We start from the raw sequence: 18,756 nt of genomic DNA, 5'->3' as shown, positions 1-18,756 counted from the left end.
TGAATGTAAAACAACAGCAGCTGTTTTACTGCTTTTTGTATACGTCTTAATGGATTTGTGTTAATAGCATGGCCTTATAGTGAACATAAATGAACACCGGAGGCTCATGCGTGCCAATGCGCGCTTTTAAAGGGATAGTACATCATTTTACATTTGGTTTTCTTAATACGGATGGTCGGCAAGCACTTTTAGGATTTTAGAAAAGAAAACGGGACCAATTCCAAGTGTTGTAAATGATCATTAAAAATATGTATTTATGTTACTTAAATGCATTTGGAAAGACAAAACCTCACCCAAGGTATTGTTCCAATATTGTATATGTAGAGCACATGTACAGGGCTGAATTGTACCTTGTATTAAGACAAACATATCTGCAAGTGTTTCTTCTGTGATTATTTCTAAGGTTCCTACTGACCTCTTGTGGTCAGAGGGGTAATTCTTTTTTCCAGCTGGTGTTCAGGGATAAAAAGTTATGGATAAGGTTTTTTTGTTGTATTTTGGAAAGATATTTTACTCCTGAACTGTGATATTGTGACAGACAATTTAGCATATCATTAGATCACCAACTACATCTTTATACATTGCTTTACATATGTCATTGTTTTACAGCATTTAATCAAATCTCATTGATAACTGTGTGAAATACTGGACTATCCCATTCCATGTACTTAAAAAGTTTACCTTGAAGTGTACAAAGTTGTGTAAATTTAAATATCCATTAAAAACAAAACAAGGTTTAAAATTTATATCACATTTTTTATTCTCATTTTATGCCAATATTGTAAGTTTTTTTCTCATTTTTTTCTTATTTTAATAACATACAGATTTGAGCATGAATTGGAGCTGCAATATGTACAAAAGAAACAAACTATGTTATAAAAAAAAAGTCCCCTTTTGTTTATTTATTGCTAACTGTTAACAAACGGCACAGGTTTCTACCATCAACAACCCTTTTGAGTATGAGTACTGAGTATATCTACCACAATGACACCTCAGCATACCACTTTACTAGATTAATACATATACAGTGAGTGTAGGAAGTGAAGATCCGGAGTATAGGAAAAAATGTCCAAGTGTTGCCAAGCTAAGCACGACAGGTTGCAAAATGAAAAAAAGAAACAAGTGAGGATTTCCCAAATGGAAAACAGGATTGAAATGTGTGATCAAAGTTAATGGTAGCGTCTAGTGCAAACAGCCACAAAAGTCTTTAAGGAGAAGTAAGGCTGAGTGCGACAGAAGGGCTCCACACTCTTTTTTTTTTTTTTCTTTTTTAAAGCTGCCACTCACTCTGCCCTGTTCGTTTAGCAGTGCATGAAAACTACATTATAAAAGACATTTGGCATATTAGAGGATACATACATTGTTCAGAGCTCATTATAAAAAAAAAAAAAACAATAACACAAATGAACAGCTGCTTTCAGAAGAAGAGAGCGTGATATAACCAGAAAGAGAGAGACTGTCAGGAGCGCAAGTGTTGAAGTGAAGAATACAGCAAAGGCAAGTAACAATCACCCCTTTTTATAGAGAGCTTTCCTTTATTTTGTCAAAACTGTAAACCGGCTCAGATTGTCAAGGCGACACACTCTGCATCGCCCTATGAGAGCCAATGTAACTACGTAAGTGTAAAGGATGAGGAGGCAGCGCATTTGACCCAAATCACTGCTCCCAGTGTAAACTAGGGTTATTGAAGGTGGAGGGGAAGTGGTCTAATCGAGTCTGAGTGAACTGAAGACAAAGGTTTGTTTAAGGTTGGAGACGTTCTTTTGCAGAGTAAAGGGTTTACAAAATTTGACCTCGTAAAGGTCAAGGAGAAGACTCAATGTTTAGGATGCTACACTGGCGCTGCAGCACCGACAGGAGTGGCCTCCTAAAACACTCCAGGCCAAAGTAGGCAGCAAGGGCTTAATGCACTTCTTTGCGACATAAGACAAGGGGAGGAGGGAGTACCAATAATTTAAAAATATACAATATAAAACAATTAATAATTATCCACATGTGGGGTTTAACTTAATCTGACTTTTTACATCAAAGGGGCGTAGGCAAATCCAGCTTGTTCTTTGACTTATTTGAAGACTTTGACAAATTAAAATACTTCATTCAACAGACATTCAAGTGACATTTGATCTTGTCCCATGACAGTTGAACTGCAGTACAAAGTACTGTAATACTATGGACACAGGTATTGCCTCTGAATGTTTGTTTGCCTTCAGCAGACTTTTGGATTCTGGAGGAAGACAAATCTCAACTTTGTTTTTGGGATTCACACTTTGAAATGGAGTGAGTCAGACTCAATTTTCCATTACAGCACTACGTAAGACACACGCATACGCGCACACACACATATATATATTTAGATTTCCATTTGCTGGCTGGTGAACTAGTGCTCAGGCGGACAAAAATGACAACACAAATGACCTGTACAGTATTGCTGTTGGAAATGCACATGTTCAACAACACAGTTAGAAGGCCTTTATACTCCAAGAGGAGGCGCTGATGAGTGCAACTACTGAACAGTGACTTTACATGTACATATACTGTACGTTTGAGCAGAGAAAACCACAGGAGCCGTAGAAAGGCTAGAAGGCGGACAGAGCTTACAGTGCTTGGATACTGTACCAAGGTGAAGGTGCTGGGCACCGCATGGTCAGAAAAAACGGTTTGGACTTGAAACTGAAGAGAAGGCTGCTCTGCACAGCAGCGCTGAGAAGAGGCCAGGCCACAGCGAGCTTGTGCTATGCACAGGTTCCTCCAAGGTGAGTAAACAGCAGACAGAAGGTGACATGTTTTGGAAATTGAAGTTATCGGTAAGGCCACATCGAATTGAAAAGTGTTTCATCATGTCCCAGGTTTAGGAGCGAGAGCGGCTGGAAGACACCCTGCAGGTGCAGTGAGCATCACCACAGTCCTCAATCTTATTGTACTTGTACAGTGACCAATAGAGCAACAGATACAGGCAATTGGATATGTACTTGGTTTCACTGTGTACACAGTCAATATACAGTACTAAGGCTAGTTCGAGTCAACGACTACTTATTACATTAGTTTGAACATGTCTCGTAATCATGGAAGTCTTTTATGTGTTCTGCTATGGCTCCAAGTCAGATGGACTGAACTTTCAGAGCACATAATAGTATTGCAGGCAAGGCAGAGGCATTGCTTAAAGCTTTTCTTTTTAAAGACTTCATAAAAACCAATGATAAAAAATAGGCCCTCTGAGGTTATTCTCCGATTATAAAACAAACAAAACAACCTTCGCTTATGTAAATACACAACCAAGACTTCAGATTTCCCAACAGAAGAAGAGAATACAAAAGAAAAGCCAACATCTGAAGACTGAGGAGCAGGACCAGGGAAACACAAAGCCCAAGCTCAGAGGAAGAGTAGAAACTATTTGGTAACAAAAATGCACTATATGTTTAATACAAAAAGGTATGGAGAAAAATGTACCTTTACTAAAGCTTATACAAGATCCTTGGTCCATAAAACTATGCAATCGGCACGTTTAAGTGTGTCCCTCTGCATCTGACAACATCACATCCACCTGTTCAGGAACCACATCGGGAACAGTATAAAACAAGTGGTAGGCGGGGATAAAGCGGGGTTCCCAACACGGTGGAACGTTTTGGCGGCAGATGTTCTCACGGCTGGAGAAAGGTGCTGGTGCTCTGAGCCTCTCCCAACACCAGGAAGTGGACGGGCAGAAAAGAAGAGTTCCTTCAGACCCCTCCTGCTCCTCTGTCACGCCTTTTTCTTTGCATTTCAAATTCAGCACTTCGACAAAGTCCATGAGTCCTGTGCAGTCTGTGCGTGCCGCCTTGTGCGTTAGGAGACCACGGCGGCGGCGGTGGAGGATGTGGTGACCCCTGGGGCGGTGCCTGGGGGGCTGTACATGTTGGGGGGGTCCTGGCTGTTGCTCAGGAGGCTGGCGTTTCCAGAGCGTAAGATGGCCCCCGCGGCGCTACAGTGCGGCCGGGGCCCGGGCTCCGGGGTGTAGGTGAACGTGAGCGTGGTGGAGTAGATGATGCCGTCGTTCCGCACCAGCGTCACAGGCACCTGCACCGGCTGCCGCACCCAACGCCAGCCCTCGCGGAACGCCGAAATGTCAGGCACTACGCACAGCATGCTCTCTGCGCACCTACAGGACACCGAGGAGAGAGTCAGCGGCGGGATCAATATCCAAATTCATAGTTCTGTTGTCTTACTACATTTGTTTTAAAATGATGAAAGAGATAGTGAGCGCTTCATGGATCTTCAAGTTAAAAATGAACAGATGCTCATTGGACATGCAAATGGGTGAGGAAAAAACAAAACAAACCTCTCTTCTTTTTTCTTTAATTGGCACAATCTACACACGCTCTTTTAGTGCAATTTAAATGTCTATTGTCTTACATTGTGATTGGTAATATTGGGTGTGTATATGTTTTGTGCTGTTGTTTGTGAAGTTGCATGTGGTCCTTTATATGAGACGTATCATCTTGTGCCGCTCCCTATATAATGAATTAGACATCTGTGCCTCTGTGCACAATCTGTCGAAAGCTCAGTTGAGCAGAAATGCATTAGTGCGTTTTATTTTTAACATAGCCATGCACAAATGAAAACTTTTTAATCCTAATCATCAAAGAGTCTCTTGGAGTTTGTTAAGCAGCTTTTTCCATCTGGCTGGCTATCTTTTTACCTGTTTTGAACTTTGGTAGTGTCTATGTCTTTGTACGTCTCATATGAGCAGTATGAACTGAACTATCGAAGCTTCTAGATTGAGAGGAGAAACTCCATCTGCGTCTCCTTGCCTCGAAGTCTCTATTACTTTGTTAGCAGCAGGTAAACAACCCCATAAAATGCAACTAGACTAAATTGGTCTGGAGTCCTTTAAAAGAGTAGTCCATTGCTGAAAGGAATCTGGTCGAACAATCTCAAAACGTTTAAATGTATTTGATAACAAAGGACTGAGGACTAACCTGTACATGGTCTCCGCCTCCACGTCTCCGAACCAGACGCGCAGCTGTGGAGTGAAGTTCTGTCCCGTCAGCTCCAACATGGCCACGTCCCCACCACCATTTAGCTAAAAGCAAAAATGATTCAAAAACATCACTGAATGACCGTATTGTTGTTGTCAAGCTGATCATTAGGAGTATTTGCTACTGCTGGCATATTAGTTCTGACTTTAACAATAGTTTACTTGCTCTTAACACAGCTTGGATTGCTCCACAGAGTGGTTTTAAATAGCAATGATATTTGTAATCGTCTGAGTATGAATAAAGGAAGGTTAAGTCCACAGAATAGAAAGGTAAAGCTCTTGAACCCAGCAGTGCGAGTACCTGTAAGCTCTCGACCACAGGCACAGGGGTGACAGGAGAGTGGACGGGGCCCATTCCCTCATAGAAAGTGTATTCAGCTTTATCTGTGCTGATGATTGTCCAGGAGGCGCCGTCATTGATCATCTCCTTGTTTGGTTCCTTTGGGCATGGAGTGGCCTGCGCAGGGAACAATGAGAAACACAGTTATGAATCAAGAGAAGTTTAAGATGGTCACACAGGGAGTTGAGACACTGACTTGAAACTGGATAATCCTTTCTTGGGAAAGGCACAGGTACATGCGCTCCGTGTCCTTCAGGTAGAAGGCACACTTGTGGAGCTGGGAGACCGGGTCGTCGGCGTCCAGCAGCGCCGTCTGCTTGTCCACCTTACGAATTATCTGAGAAGGGAGAAACATAAGTTAGGGAGAAGAAAAGAGCACTTTTATATCTTGTTATTGGTATAGATACAGATGGCATCGCGTCAAACAAGGGGGCGTGGCCTCGCCGAGGGGGAATGAAGTATTGTAAGTATTGTTTTGGGAAACCCCATTTTTCACTGTCTTTACCCGTTATTTATCACACACAAATAAAGTCTAAAGTGGGTCCATATGGATATTTTTTCACAGCAGATTGTTCAGCAGAAGTGAAAAAAAATGGCAGTTATAGCTAGCGTTAGCATGTAGCATTTTTTTCCTCCTCAACTGCTTCAAACATGACCAAATGGGCAAGTCCAGAGATGTCGTCTGAGACATGGAGAGGAGCAAAGTAGTTCAACAGCCCATGAATACACAAATAACAGAGAATGCCAGCATGATGCTTCAACATCTTGCTACATGCTAACACTAGCTATGACTACTGTTTTATCACTTCGACTGAACAATCTGCTGTGAAAAAAACATCCATATGGGCCTAATTTAGACTTGCCTTTAGATGTGTGTGTAACCTGGCTAACACCAGGCTGCTGTGTGCGCTCGAATTATTTCGAACTGCACAACAGCCTGGGGACCATGGCCGAAATCTCCGGTGGATTTGGGAACCAATCACAGAGCGAGGAGGGACGGCAAGACGATGACGCGCTATTCGATATATGGAAGCTTGTAGTTTATTTACGGATAATAATAAAAAAGTTTATTTACAGATCCAACATGACAGCAGCAGACACGATGGTATTTTTTGATCAAGCTTTAGACCATGTTCTAAATAATTTAGCTCAAAAGTTTACAGCGGGTACGTCATACGTCATCTCATACAATGATACGATTGGCCATGGCTACGTGCAGACGCATGATAGACTTTTTTTTTTTTTTCGTATCGCCCAATAAACGAGTATGGACGATCGTAAACCACACCTCTCCTACGAGAAAATGAATTGGTGGTCCCCAGACTAAATATCACTTGTAATTTTAGTCTGGTGTTAGCCAGGCTAATGTGTGTGATGAATAAGTTTATATTCTGCCAGGAAATGGCTAAAAAGAGTGAAAAATTGTGTTTCTCAAAACATACTTCCTTACTCCTCGGCAAGACCACGGCCCTTTGTTTGACGCGATGCTGTGTGCTTGGTCTATCTGTCGTGTACCTTTTTTCACTAGGTTTTATGGTTTTTGTATTGTTTCTAAACAGAGCTATAGTGACTTTTCCTCAAGGAACAGAAAACTAGCCCGATTATGTTTTACACAGTCGTAGCATGTACCAGTCTGGGCAGGGCCATGCCGGTGACGGAGCACACCAGTTTGACCGTCTGTCCGTAGTGGATGTAACCGTCTCTCACAGTGAACTCCTCTCCCTCCGACTCTTCATCATCCACTGCAAAGAACAAAACACCAGACAACCGCTTTAGTGCCACACTCTCCGCTCCAGTAAAACACACTCGATCAGAAAGCATCGACTCACATAGGTGGATGTAGAAGGCGCCCCACTGCTGCGAGCTGGCGTGGAAGTTCCCCCCCTCCACGTGCAGATACCGCGTGCTGACCGTCTGGGAGCGCAGCCGGTTGAACAGTGCCACTTTAGTCCCTGATGCGATACACACTGTTGAGCCAAACAAACAGGATGTCAACTAGTGTTAAGCAAATGATAGCAACATCACCCCCTACTGGACAGAAAAGGCACTACAATTACAAAAAAGTGAGTCGATTCAATGCCCTAAAAACTCCACTCACAGTCAGCGTTTTTGAGGGACTGCTTCTTTTTGGAGGGCTTGGAGATGACTTTGATCCTCTTGCTGAGGAAGACGCCGATGTCTGCGCTGTTGCCGTAGAACATTTTCACAGACAACATGAAGTGCTTTCTCTTGTCGGAGTCGGATATGTACAAAGTTTTGGCTGTGCAATAATTCTGGCAGAGAAAGTGGACAGTGTCAGTTTTCTAAATATGGCACACAACTCAAACAGGTCACATTGATGTAACGGCAAAATAGTTCCGAAGTGAATGATAGAGCGAACGATGTCCGTTAGATAAAGGAGTGCTCAATGTGAAAATGAAGTTGTGTATTTCCTAAGTGTACCTTTCCCTCTAAGTTGAGCTGCTGCATCTCCTGGTCGCTGTTGCCGATACCGATGAAGGCGCAGGGCTGGGACTCTTGTTCGGAGCAGCCGTCCCGCTCCATCTGCTCCTTCTTTTTCTTCCAGCCGCTGCCCATCAGGTAGACACACGGAGGAGGGCAGAAGAACCTGCAGCAGAGCACAACACACTGGTCAAACTCTGGAACTAGTCGAGCGTAAATACAACTTTGAACACAGATAGTTGGTGTAGTTTGTTTTGCTATTAGTGCAATCACATGACTTGTGTGAATAAAATGCTATCAATGAAAAAAACAATCATATATTTGGGAAAACTCACACCACTAGGGACATTTGAAACACACTGCCCTGCACTCTTCGCCTCACACCAGAAGAGGGCAGACTTGCACCAGGATTGATTCTTTGTATGAACAAAAACTGTATCTGTGTAAATCTCCTGAGGAGGGCACCCATCATTTCTGCCTCTAGACTCTTGAGACAAACATTTCCAAAAGACTCATACTTCTACGTCAAGAACATAGTCTACTGACTTTGAAGCGTCACATTCTGTTCAGTCTAAAACGCATTAATCACTTCAGCGATGCACTAAACATGAAATATGTGTGTCAGCGTGGAACAGGAAAGAGACCTATTTCACAAGTGTTTTCTGTCTGACTGGGGGCGTTTGTCTACTTTCACCTCCTATAAAAAGAACAGAAAGACCAACTCAAGCATTTGCATCTGCATCTGCAGTGTAGAAAGCTCCTGGGTTATTCTATTACTACATACAGACTAGTCAGAGGTGCCAGACAGGACACCTTTCCTTTTTAGACACAGAAAAAAAAAGGTTGACAGAAATCCCCTTGGGACATGAAGAGCAGTGTGGTGCTGGCACTAACTGCCCTGTAGTAAATTCACTTACAACATTTCCACCGCTGGTGAACTTGCTGCTAAACTACACTTTTATACTTTTACTGGAGTGACATGTGCAGCTGTGTGGCTCTGCAGAGAAGCTACAGTGTGTGTCATTGGAAACTTTACGCCTTAGAGACATAAGATTTTTATAAAAACCTCAATAAAATTGGCTCAATATCACTCCCTGAGGCTGCTTTCAAACTATGCTCTGCATAAAAAGTATATTCAAAATCCCTATAATTCATAAAGCAGGTAGTTGCGGTAATAATTGTTGTAAAATAAGCAGGGTTAGCAAGAGTAGTAATAGCAGTAATAAAATGTATCAATGTGATTGAAGTTGACAACACTGTAATGAATAGTCTTTCGTGACAGCCATAACATTTAAGTGGATATAGGTGCAAAAACAATAAGCAGGCAAGCAAAGGCTTCACTATGGCCATGGGTTGCACTCCTTAAAGTGCAGTAACAGTGTCAGACATGGTGTCCTCCCTCCACCTCTGCTGTAAACACATTGTGTAAGCCTGTACAGCCAAAGCTGGACAAACCTGTACAAGCAGCGCTTGTACTGCAGCTCAACCGTGTCGCTCAAACTAAACCTGTGCAGAATTCCTCTCTCCCTCGTCCCCGATAGGCCCAGGTACTACACTGCGCCTGATGAGATTGCAAGCATCACTGTGCTCCGGCCAAGAAAATAGACTGGGAAGAGAGGGCAGTGAGGGGGGAGCGAGGAGAGGAGGGGTAAAAAGGTGACTGGAAAGCAGAGTGAAGAAAGTCGGGAGTCACTAAATTGTTTTACTCACTTTTATCGCTGCCAAAGGCTATGAGCGGCACATTTAGTTTGAACCACTTCCCAGTTTTGCAAACATGTTAACTAAGGGACACCGTATGTTGCAGAAATAAACAGAAGAGCTGCCTGTCTAGATCATAACCTTAGAATCAAAAGGCCAGGGTTAAGTCTGTTCGGAAGTCGGAGGATAACTTAGCCCAATGTAAATGACTAAATCACACAAAGATACATGTCTATTAAGCCGGGGTTAGATCCCGGAAATAACTACAACACCGCGGCACTCCTTTGTCTTTCACGCGAGTATTCATTTACAAATACTGACAGTTTGGTATCCATGTGTAGCACGAAAGGCGACTGAGATGGCTCTGTAATCTAAATATATTAATTTCCTTTCTGGGAGACAGCCGGGGCCATAGCCGGGAGAAATGTTTATGCAGATCCCTGCTCTCAATCTGTTATCATCAAATTCTACGTAGAAGCAACATATGCAAAAGGAGAGCACTTTTTGGCACATGGTCACTTGTGCCTGTTTTATCCGTTACAAGCGGGCCACGTCTTCTTGAATGCGCATCTCTGGTCACATCGCTCCCTCCCTCTGTATAAATCCTCGCTCGCCGGTGGATTCGGTGACCTTCCTCTCCAAGGTGGACGGGGATTTACAGTCTTGCGCCAAGTTCTTGATATCTCACTCGAAAGCAGCTGTGCATTGCACTCCTCTCACTCACCTTTTTTCATTGCCGTAGGATTTCTGTGCAACTTTCGCGTGCAGGATCATGACGGTTTGGTCGCCTCGTTCTTTTAGGTAATTCCGCATTGCTTCTCTGCAAGAAAAAACAAAAAACACAAGAGGGGTCATTAGGAGTGGTGTGCAATGATCACTTAAACGGCAAGTAAAAGAAAAAATGTTGTGGCAGCAATGTAATGTAAACCCAAAACAATGCGAAATGATCATCTCTTATGATGAGGCCAGACCACAGAAAAGTTTCTCCAAAATGTTTCTTGAGTAAACATATTGCAATTACTCCCCACCTCTGGTTCCTGGCTCATTTTGGGATATGTAACAGTTGATGTTTGAGTACACAACCATTCAAATCAAAGACAAAAACACGTAGCAGATGGATAGTACACTTGCATTGACCTCTGGAGGCCAGTATAAGCCAATAGCCCCTAAAATCCACCTCTCGACAGACCGGGCTGAACCATAACTGACCGGCTCGAAGGGACAGCGAGGTGCAGAGGGGAAGCGACGTGAGGGAGCGCTGAGGTTCAGGAGAAGGGGAAGAGGGAAAAGAAAACAGCAGGAAAAATGCAGCAGAGTTCACCAGCAGCAAACGAGCTCTCTCCACTGGTGCTTGAATGTTGCAAAATGGGAGCTATAATTACTTATGTAAACTAGCCCACAGGATAACAATTATGAAGGCCAAAAGGTGGTTAAGCACAAGCAGATACGTGTTTCAAATGTAAAGCTGAAATCTCTCCTTTAATCTAATCTAATTTCTAGCATACATCAATGTAGACAAATAGGTAAAGTTTAGGTCGCACGTCACAAAGGCAGACATGCATATTTTTCCAATAATCTAGATTCCTACTATTGTTCTTAGATCTTATTGTTTTGATTTGTATTATCTGGAAATAATTGTGTGCTGAAGATTCAAGGGTCTGCTGCTGCATTTCCAAAACTACGGGAAGCATCCAAATCTGACTTTTACAACCACAAGCCATTGAAGTGTCGAATAAACTGCATCCACAAAAACCCTTCCAGTTTGACGAAAAAGCGGCGGGTCAAAGGCCGGAGTGCGGGGCCTAATTAAGACGCATACGCCGCTGACGCATTGTCAAACGGCCGGGTCCCGGGGCAGAAGCACATATGCCCGTGACACCTGACACGCGAGCTGTGTATGGGGCGTCCCACTCGCCGCGCACTCTCCCCTCCGCACGCTCTTTCTGGACGGAGCCTTTTGTTATGAAAAGCGTGGGGGCCTCTGTGCGTGTCTGCGATGAAGGGGTTGGGGTTGGGGATGGGAAGGGGGCGGGGGGGGGGGCCCGGGCGGGGGTCGGAAGAGTTCGATTTCATAACCAACTGGCTCTGATTTATCACTTAAAACGGAGATGACACGGAAAAATGCAATTACGCTGTTTGGGCTTGGCATTTTTCAACCACACATCACCGGCAAAACACAAGGAGGAATGTGCAATTTTTGAATTCCAAACACTTGAGGCCATTATATCGTAACACGATAGCGTCGATTCACCACATGGAGAAAATCACTTTGTTTCCCTAAGCCAGGCCTGAAAAAAAAAAAGGTGCACACAATTGCACTAGTTAAAAGGAAACAGGATCCGCGTTAAGTAAAGCACACTCGATGCTTGGCTGCTTCCTCCAGGGCTCGAGTGAAATAAGAACTTAGTGTCAAAAAACAGAGGGCCTATTAGTGATCCCTGGGGAACTCCACAGACGGATTATTAAGAGGGGAATGCACACTTTATACCACAATAGACACGTCGATTGAGTGTCTGAGATAACACGTTGACATGTTGATCTCTATGTAGGAGAAGTCATACCCAATGTTCTCTTTAACCTTTTGTTTCACTTTTGTTTTGAACCCTAAATTCAAGTAAGTGGTTTGCTCATGTGAAAGGTAAACCTAGTAGTGAAAAGCGTTTTTTTTACTTGGAAGCTGCGATATGTGGGAGCCGAGGGAGCATGCAAAAGGAGCACTACCAGTCACTCCAGGCTGTCAGGGTGATACGGCATAAGCCCCTCTCATCCAGCACTAGCCCTTAAACTTTCACTGACAGTGCCACTTCATGGATTATTTGTGATGTCCCTTTTAACTTTGACATGAACCTGACTGCTCCTCTGGGTGACCTTTAAAACTTCAAAACTCTGTGCCCCATTCAGCCGCTGCCACATGCAACCTCCTCAACCAATATCCAGCTTTGGTCCAGCAGCAATCACTACAACGCTCTCAATCACAGACTAAATGTGCAAATCATGATCTTTCTTCAGCAGACAAATTTGTAATACACCAGCAAGCAAGGATATTACTTTCCTTGAAGACGATTTTCATAATTTAATGAGACGAATATAAAACATATATCAGAGTGTTTGGAGAAAGTTTTCTTTGCTCAGTCAATTGAAAATGGAGGGGATGTACACCGGGAACTTCCCTAAATAAAAGAACTAAACTCACAAAGCTGGTCCGCTGAAAGCTGAATTTATCTTCAATGGACAGTGACACCCGCAGTGATGAATGCCCGTTGTGAAAACAAGCAAAACTATGAAAATGTCATAAAACTACAGATACCTCTTTATGAGGGGAGAGAATTTCATATCCCCTGAAGAACATAGTCACACTTGTGTTGAGCGCATGACACACAAAGCCACGGAGGGTTAAGTGCAGCTCTAATGGCTGTGTAATGGAGCGGCATGCCGGGCAAGTGGATATTAAGACTTGCACAAAGATGTCATATCAAACTCAACGTTAACTTCAGCCATTTCCCCATCTCTAAATACTTTATGGTGGGCATTACCAGTCATCAGATTCTACCTCGAAGTCAAACACTGACCTGTGTTACAACATACACGAAGCTAATGGACGCGAGAAAAGCAAATTTCTCACACAACAGCTCGGAGAATGAATCCTGTATTGACATCTGGCTCACATACATTTTAATACAAAGTACACAGTCTGACCGAAGAAAGAAAAAATGCCTACCAAAAGTAAGGTGTCAAATTAATATTGTTTTGGACTGTCTTCAGCTTTTGCTACAGCACACATTTTGGTGCGGAAGTGTTTCGATAAGATTCTGCGAAATTACAAGATTTATGCAAGCCCGATAAATCCAAACCTAATAACCTGGTCATTCAGTATCCTCAGGTAGTCAGATGACTTGGGGTGCATAATGTCGTTGAAAGAGGAGCTGACCAACTGCAGCAACCCCAGATCATTCAAATCCAGATAGTGACTTTTTTTTTTGCTACCATTGATCACAGTTGTAAGACAAAACTGATCCGAAATCGTTAAGTCTGATATGAGTATTTAACAATAAAACGTGTTAATTTCAAGACTCAGCGCAGTTTGAGTCCAGATTGGGTTGCGACAGATGCCATGCAAAAATGAATGTCAAATCGCTCCATCTATTAGAAAAAAAGGAAGTCATCTGTACGTGAGAATACAACTTGTGATATGGATTTTTTTTTAAACTGTGCATTAGCTGACACTTAATGCTTGTGTCAAAAGAATGTGTGAATGTGCCACAGCGCAGCATCTGTCCTGCACATCTGTCGCCGCTCTACAGCACTGAGCTCCATGGAATGAGCGGGGCAATAAAAATTAGGTGCCCACATTTTTAAAGATAGTAAATTGTAAAAAAAAAACAAAAAAACAATGGGACCATTACTGATCCTTGGGGAACTCCACTTACCACAGTTTATGTGTGGCAAAAAAAAGCTCACAAAACGGACCTGCTGACGTCCAGATCATGGGCCAGCTGAGGACGAGGGAAGCTATGTTGGGGATTTGTAGTCATTTTCAAGTGCCGTTATCAAAGACTGCATTTAGTTCTGACTAAATAGCCCGTGTTGATTTGTAACCACTACATAAAACATGACTTCGCCAAGAGAGAAGCGACTTGTATTCTATCAAACAAGTTCATGGGGTTTGTGCTTTTATAAACAAAACGGCAAACTCACAAATCCAGTTCGTTTTCAATAGTTTCTCAGAAGTATTGCTGCTACAAACAGGTGTGTTCGCAAACAGCTACTGACTAAGTGAAATATAATATCATATTTGGCATATTTGGTGAAAGGCAATCTTAGCACAATGCGGTCAATAACCTTTTAATCCAGGGCTCATAATCAGTTTTGGTCTCACCAGTAGCCACGTAACATCCTTCAAGTTCAAAGTAGTCTTTTAATAGTCAATTTCCACCGGTCTGAATGGAGAATGATTGACAGCGAGATTTTTTTTTGGAGCTTGAGATATTCTTAAAATACAGAGATAATGATGAGAAGTTCCCCAGCCCTAGAAAATACTGTTGATCTGCCTTCAACACTTGGCCTTCCAGTGCATTTGTGAGAATGAGCCCAAAGCCAGAAAGCATCTCGTCTTCACGTGCACAGAATGTTTAAGTGCAGCTCTCTCCGGACCCAGTGTGTGCTTGTGTGCACTTCTTTTCACTGGTTGTGTCTGTATTGTATTTCCAGTCGAGTAGCCTCCCTGACAGGGCGGCCCTGCAGGACCCCGAGCTTTAGCTGCCCTAAAAAGCCCCAGAAGGACTGGCTGTGCTGTTGCCTGACAGAAAATGGTGGAAGTTGTTGTTGAATGAGGAGAGACGAGGGGAGTGCGAGTGAACAAGCGCGCTGAAGGGAGCACAAAGAAGAGTAACACGATGCACTGAGGAGATGCGCTGTGCCTTTTAGCTACAGTGTTGGGTGACTTGTCATATTTCTGGCCATCAAGCCCAGTCCGCTGGCAGGACATGAATGAAGAGGCGACACATCAAATGAAGCTCGGGGTCCCTCCGTCCAAAACCAGGCAATATGCAACCACTCATTCTCCCCACTGCGAGCCACACGTTAAAAAAGACCAGACGCTTTTCAGAAACAATGACAAACAGCAACAAGCAAACAAGTGCGCATAGGCCTCCAGAAGCAAAGCCGCAGCCATCCGTCAACATTCAGCGTTCACTCAGCGCGGCTCCCACTGACTGGAACAAACAGAGAAGAAGTGTGCCTAATCAGAACCGTGCAGAGGCGGGTCCGGGCCCGACATAACAGGGCAGGGAGAGTTCAGATCAGGAGAAGGAGCTTTGGGCATTGATGCAACTGCGTGTAAACATAGTAACAGCTTTGTGGAAGAAAAGGCAACTGCTGAGAAGTGGATATTAAGCAAAATCCATTTAGTATGGTTCCCAGTTAATCAAGTCATTGTAATGTCCCAGTATGAGCCTAATACATTATAAAGGACCATTTTACACCCTCCAACTACAGGCGTTTTACCTTTGGTGATACGGAATATTCATTTGTTATGAAATATGACTTATTTTCTTTCAACCCAGAAGTTAAGACACATCGGTTTGTCTGAAACACGCCATGTAGGCACCGCCCATTCCATTTTCATCACCTCCAGGAACATATACTGTTCCCTGTTCTAATTCACCCAATGACACACAAGTTAAATGCCACTTGTCTTCAATGCCTTTCTACTTGAGGATGTTTTTGATAAGATTTTTATATTAAACGCTCAAAAAAGTTGATTTTGCCTGATATAGGCCCATTACACATCACACAACTAACTATAAATATATTCCTGGTTTGTCACATCTCACAGCATTGCACCTGCAGCACAGTGGACACTTTGCTGGCTTCATCGCTACGAGCTCGTCTCCCGGCTCCAACAATTTGTTGAACGACTTCCTAATACAGCTCAAGGGCCAGTCTCCTGGATCAAATTTGGTTTAAAGTAGATTCTCTGTTGAACAACCCAAAACCTTCCCCCTTTAAGTGGGGAACTAAAAGGCAAAAAAACACCACCACATACAAACACTAATTAAAAGAGACTTTCCACTTTCAATTATATCCGTATGAATTGCATAAACTTGTAATTCCTTTGCTGTGAATTCCTTTTCTTAACTCAAGAGTTATATTGTACTGTAGAATCTGCCTTGAAACCTGCCACATATCGAAACCTTACCCACATTGTGACCCAATTAAAGCATTCTCCCCCCCCCCCCCCCCCCCACAACCATTTTATTTTGGTGCCATGACAGTAGCAAAGCTAGTGTCGCTTTAACGATTCCCAAAATAGTGCGGTAGCTAGCGTATCGTTTGTTGTGTTTGTGTGTTGCTGTGAACTCACCTTGTTAGGCGCTGTGGCTGAGGGCGCTCCCCGAACTTCCTGCAAAGAAACAGAGACGAGCACGGCATGAGTGGGCTGCTTATCGACCACAAACACAGAGAGCAAACACTATCTTTACACGAGTGCGCGCTGGGACTCTTCTCGCCCCGTCGCTGCGGCCTTGACACCGCCTTTGTCTGCGCCACTCGCTCACTTCAACGCGCTTTCTTAGCAACGGCTTGGGTTACACAGGTGCGCGCCCATTCACTCGCCCATAGTAAAGCCCCTGTTGTGAGTATTCCTAGATGACCGACCTAATAGGGAACAATGGGCCGGCGCTGATTTAGAGCGAGCAAACAGAGCAATCGTCAACACCCCTCTATCTTTGTTCTATCTACCCTTTTACAACCCGCTGTTTTAAAAGGTCAACTAAGCTCAACATGTGGCTCCGATTTGTGCGCTACTGTCGAGTGTGGCTCTGTAACTTTTAAGTAGCGCGCTCATAAAATATGGAACAGATACAGTAAGTGCTCCGGCTTCGCGAGGGGCAATCTGAATTGTAAAAAAAAAAAAAAAAAGGAGCTGTTTGACTTGATAATTTGCCGGCGCTGCTGCCAGTTCGACGCTGCATAATGCCGTGGCTCGGGGGCAGAGATGACTGGAGTAGGTTGAAAAGAGCTTCTGTGTTTTTCATCCCAGATGTGATGAAAAACGATCGCACGCGGGAAGAGCCAGGCGGACTTTTGAACTTAACAGGTGGATCGGCCTCAGCTCACACTACTCGACGTGGACTTATTTTTGCTTTTGACCTTTTTTTAACCTGGAAAGTCCCGCTGAGATTGAAGGGTCGCCGTTTTCAGGGGAGTCCTGGCCTCAGAGGGGAACCTGATGTACAGTGGGGAAAAAAAGTATTTGGCCAAAATCCAATAGAATGTCTATGTGAAACTGACCAAATACTTTTTTCCCCCACTGTATATGTTTTTACTGGTAGGGGACACCTGGCTCGGAAAATCGTGACCATAGACTGTATATATAAATGGACAGCTTCTCCTCACTCCTCCCCGTTTACCATAATGACTACGGTTGAGGGGGAAATCATGGCGGATTTACAGACTCCTCCTCCCCAGCTCTGACGAAGCATGTTCCTAAACAGGGCATAAGGGCGGGATCTTCACTGTAGACTCGGCCCTTGCGTGATGTGTAGCTCGCGCTGCTCCAATGCTAACAGTCCGACCCTCATTAAAGGGGGGGTATTATGCAAAATGGACTTTTTCAAGCTTTACATCATGTTATTATGTCATTCCCTCATTAAATACATGCCTGAAGTGTTGCCTTGGCACATTCACGTATTTTTGAGTAATCTGTAAAAACCCTGATGGCGGCCATTTTAGGGATAGGTTTGCCTGAGTCCTCCTAGGAACGCCCCCACCTCCTGGAGACGCCTCCGAGCTTTCGTCACCAGCCGAGTAACCAACCACTGCTCCTCAGCAGAACCCCCTCCCCACTGATGCCACAGACAGCGTGTGGAGGGGGCGTGTCGGAAAGAGTCAGAGGTTCTTAAAGAGACAGAGGCCTATTTCAAGACATTCACTACAGCCATTTTGAAAGAGCAATTTTATACAAGGCAGTTATTCTAATTTACTGCATTTACAGACCAACAGAATGTTTGGTCATCATTGTAGTGTGCTATAGACTGGTGCTATGTGATTGAAAAAAGCATAACACCCCCTCTATAAGTACTAGTATTTCTAAAATTCTTCTTATGAAAACCAGCCTGGTTTCTTAAATTGTGACTAACCCAGCGTTATCTCAGGAGGAATATCTAGCCTACTCTCGTGTTGAAAAAACTGAAACCAGGCGTTAAAGTTGTTTTTAAGGTGTCTAAACTCCAATGCTTTTCAATGGGAGACTAGCGGCGATACGGAGGTACTACAGCAATGGCGGCCTCCAGTGTCGTGGGCGTAAAGCAGAGCAGCCGGCGGCCATTGATCGTGACACACTAGTTGTCTCTTGAATCAATAGCGTGTGGTGCATTAAATACAGGTTAAACAAGGTCTTTAGTCAACTTGCCAAAAGTAATTATCAACCGACCAAAAAGTAATTTTGGGAAACCACAAGGGCACGTGGCTGATTTGCATAAAAACACAAATGCTGGCACCACACAGTAAACAAGCTACTCTTGTTTATGCTCCTAACAAAACCTAGTGACAGCTCCAGTAAATAAACTTGACATGCTCCTGCTCTCCATGTTAAAATACTTTTCTCCAGAGAATATAGTGTAAAAGCAGCTTCGCATTTTGATTTTTTGTGTCACTAATTCAAGCCAGAAGTCCAACTCTCTTGCCACGATGGGTACATGTGGCATTTCTGCATCTAAAAAGACTCACCACTGTTGTCAAATGAGGTTTTAAATAGTTGGTT

The 18,756-nt window shown here is 43.6% G+C and overlaps 1 protein-coding gene and 1 long non-coding RNA gene across 2 annotated transcripts in view; one reads left to right on the top strand and one right to left on the bottom strand.

Annotated features, from left to right (window-relative positions):
- The window catches only part of LOC306980452, a 359,700-nt gene that overhangs the window by 263,570 nt on the left and 77,374 nt on the right, over window positions 1–18,756 (top strand). The window lies entirely within an intron of this gene.
- The window catches only part of rbpjb (recombination signal binding protein for immunoglobulin kappa J region b), a 42,309-nt gene continuing 24,700 nt past the window's right edge, over window positions 1,148–18,756 (bottom strand). The window contains exons 2-11 of the mRNA XM_079579833.1: window positions 16,357–16,395; window positions 10,219–10,314; window positions 7,797–7,962; window positions 7,453–7,627; window positions 7,184–7,321; window positions 6,984–7,096; window positions 5,551–5,691; window positions 5,316–5,471; window positions 4,956–5,059; window positions 1,148–4,135 (exon numbers count right to left, since the gene is read on the bottom strand). Coding sequence (XP_079435959.1) covers window positions 3,823–4,135; window positions 4,956–5,059; window positions 5,316–5,471; window positions 5,551–5,691; window positions 6,984–7,096; window positions 7,184–7,321; window positions 7,453–7,627; window positions 7,797–7,962; window positions 10,219–10,314; window positions 16,357–16,395 — 1,441 coding nt within the window. The 3' untranslated portion in view covers window positions 1,148–3,822. The remainder of the gene's footprint in view (window positions 4,136–4,955; window positions 5,060–5,315; window positions 5,472–5,550; window positions 5,692–6,983; window positions 7,097–7,183; window positions 7,322–7,452; window positions 7,628–7,796; window positions 7,963–10,218; window positions 10,315–16,356; window positions 16,396–18,756) is intronic.

This window comes from Gobius niger, assembly GCF_951799975.1.
Source record: "Gobius niger genome assembly, chromosome: 21".
Classification (NCBI taxonomy): Eukaryota; Metazoa; Chordata; class Actinopteri; order Gobiiformes; family Gobiidae; genus Gobius; species Gobius niger.
This window is presented reverse-complemented; position numbering and strand designations above follow the sequence as displayed.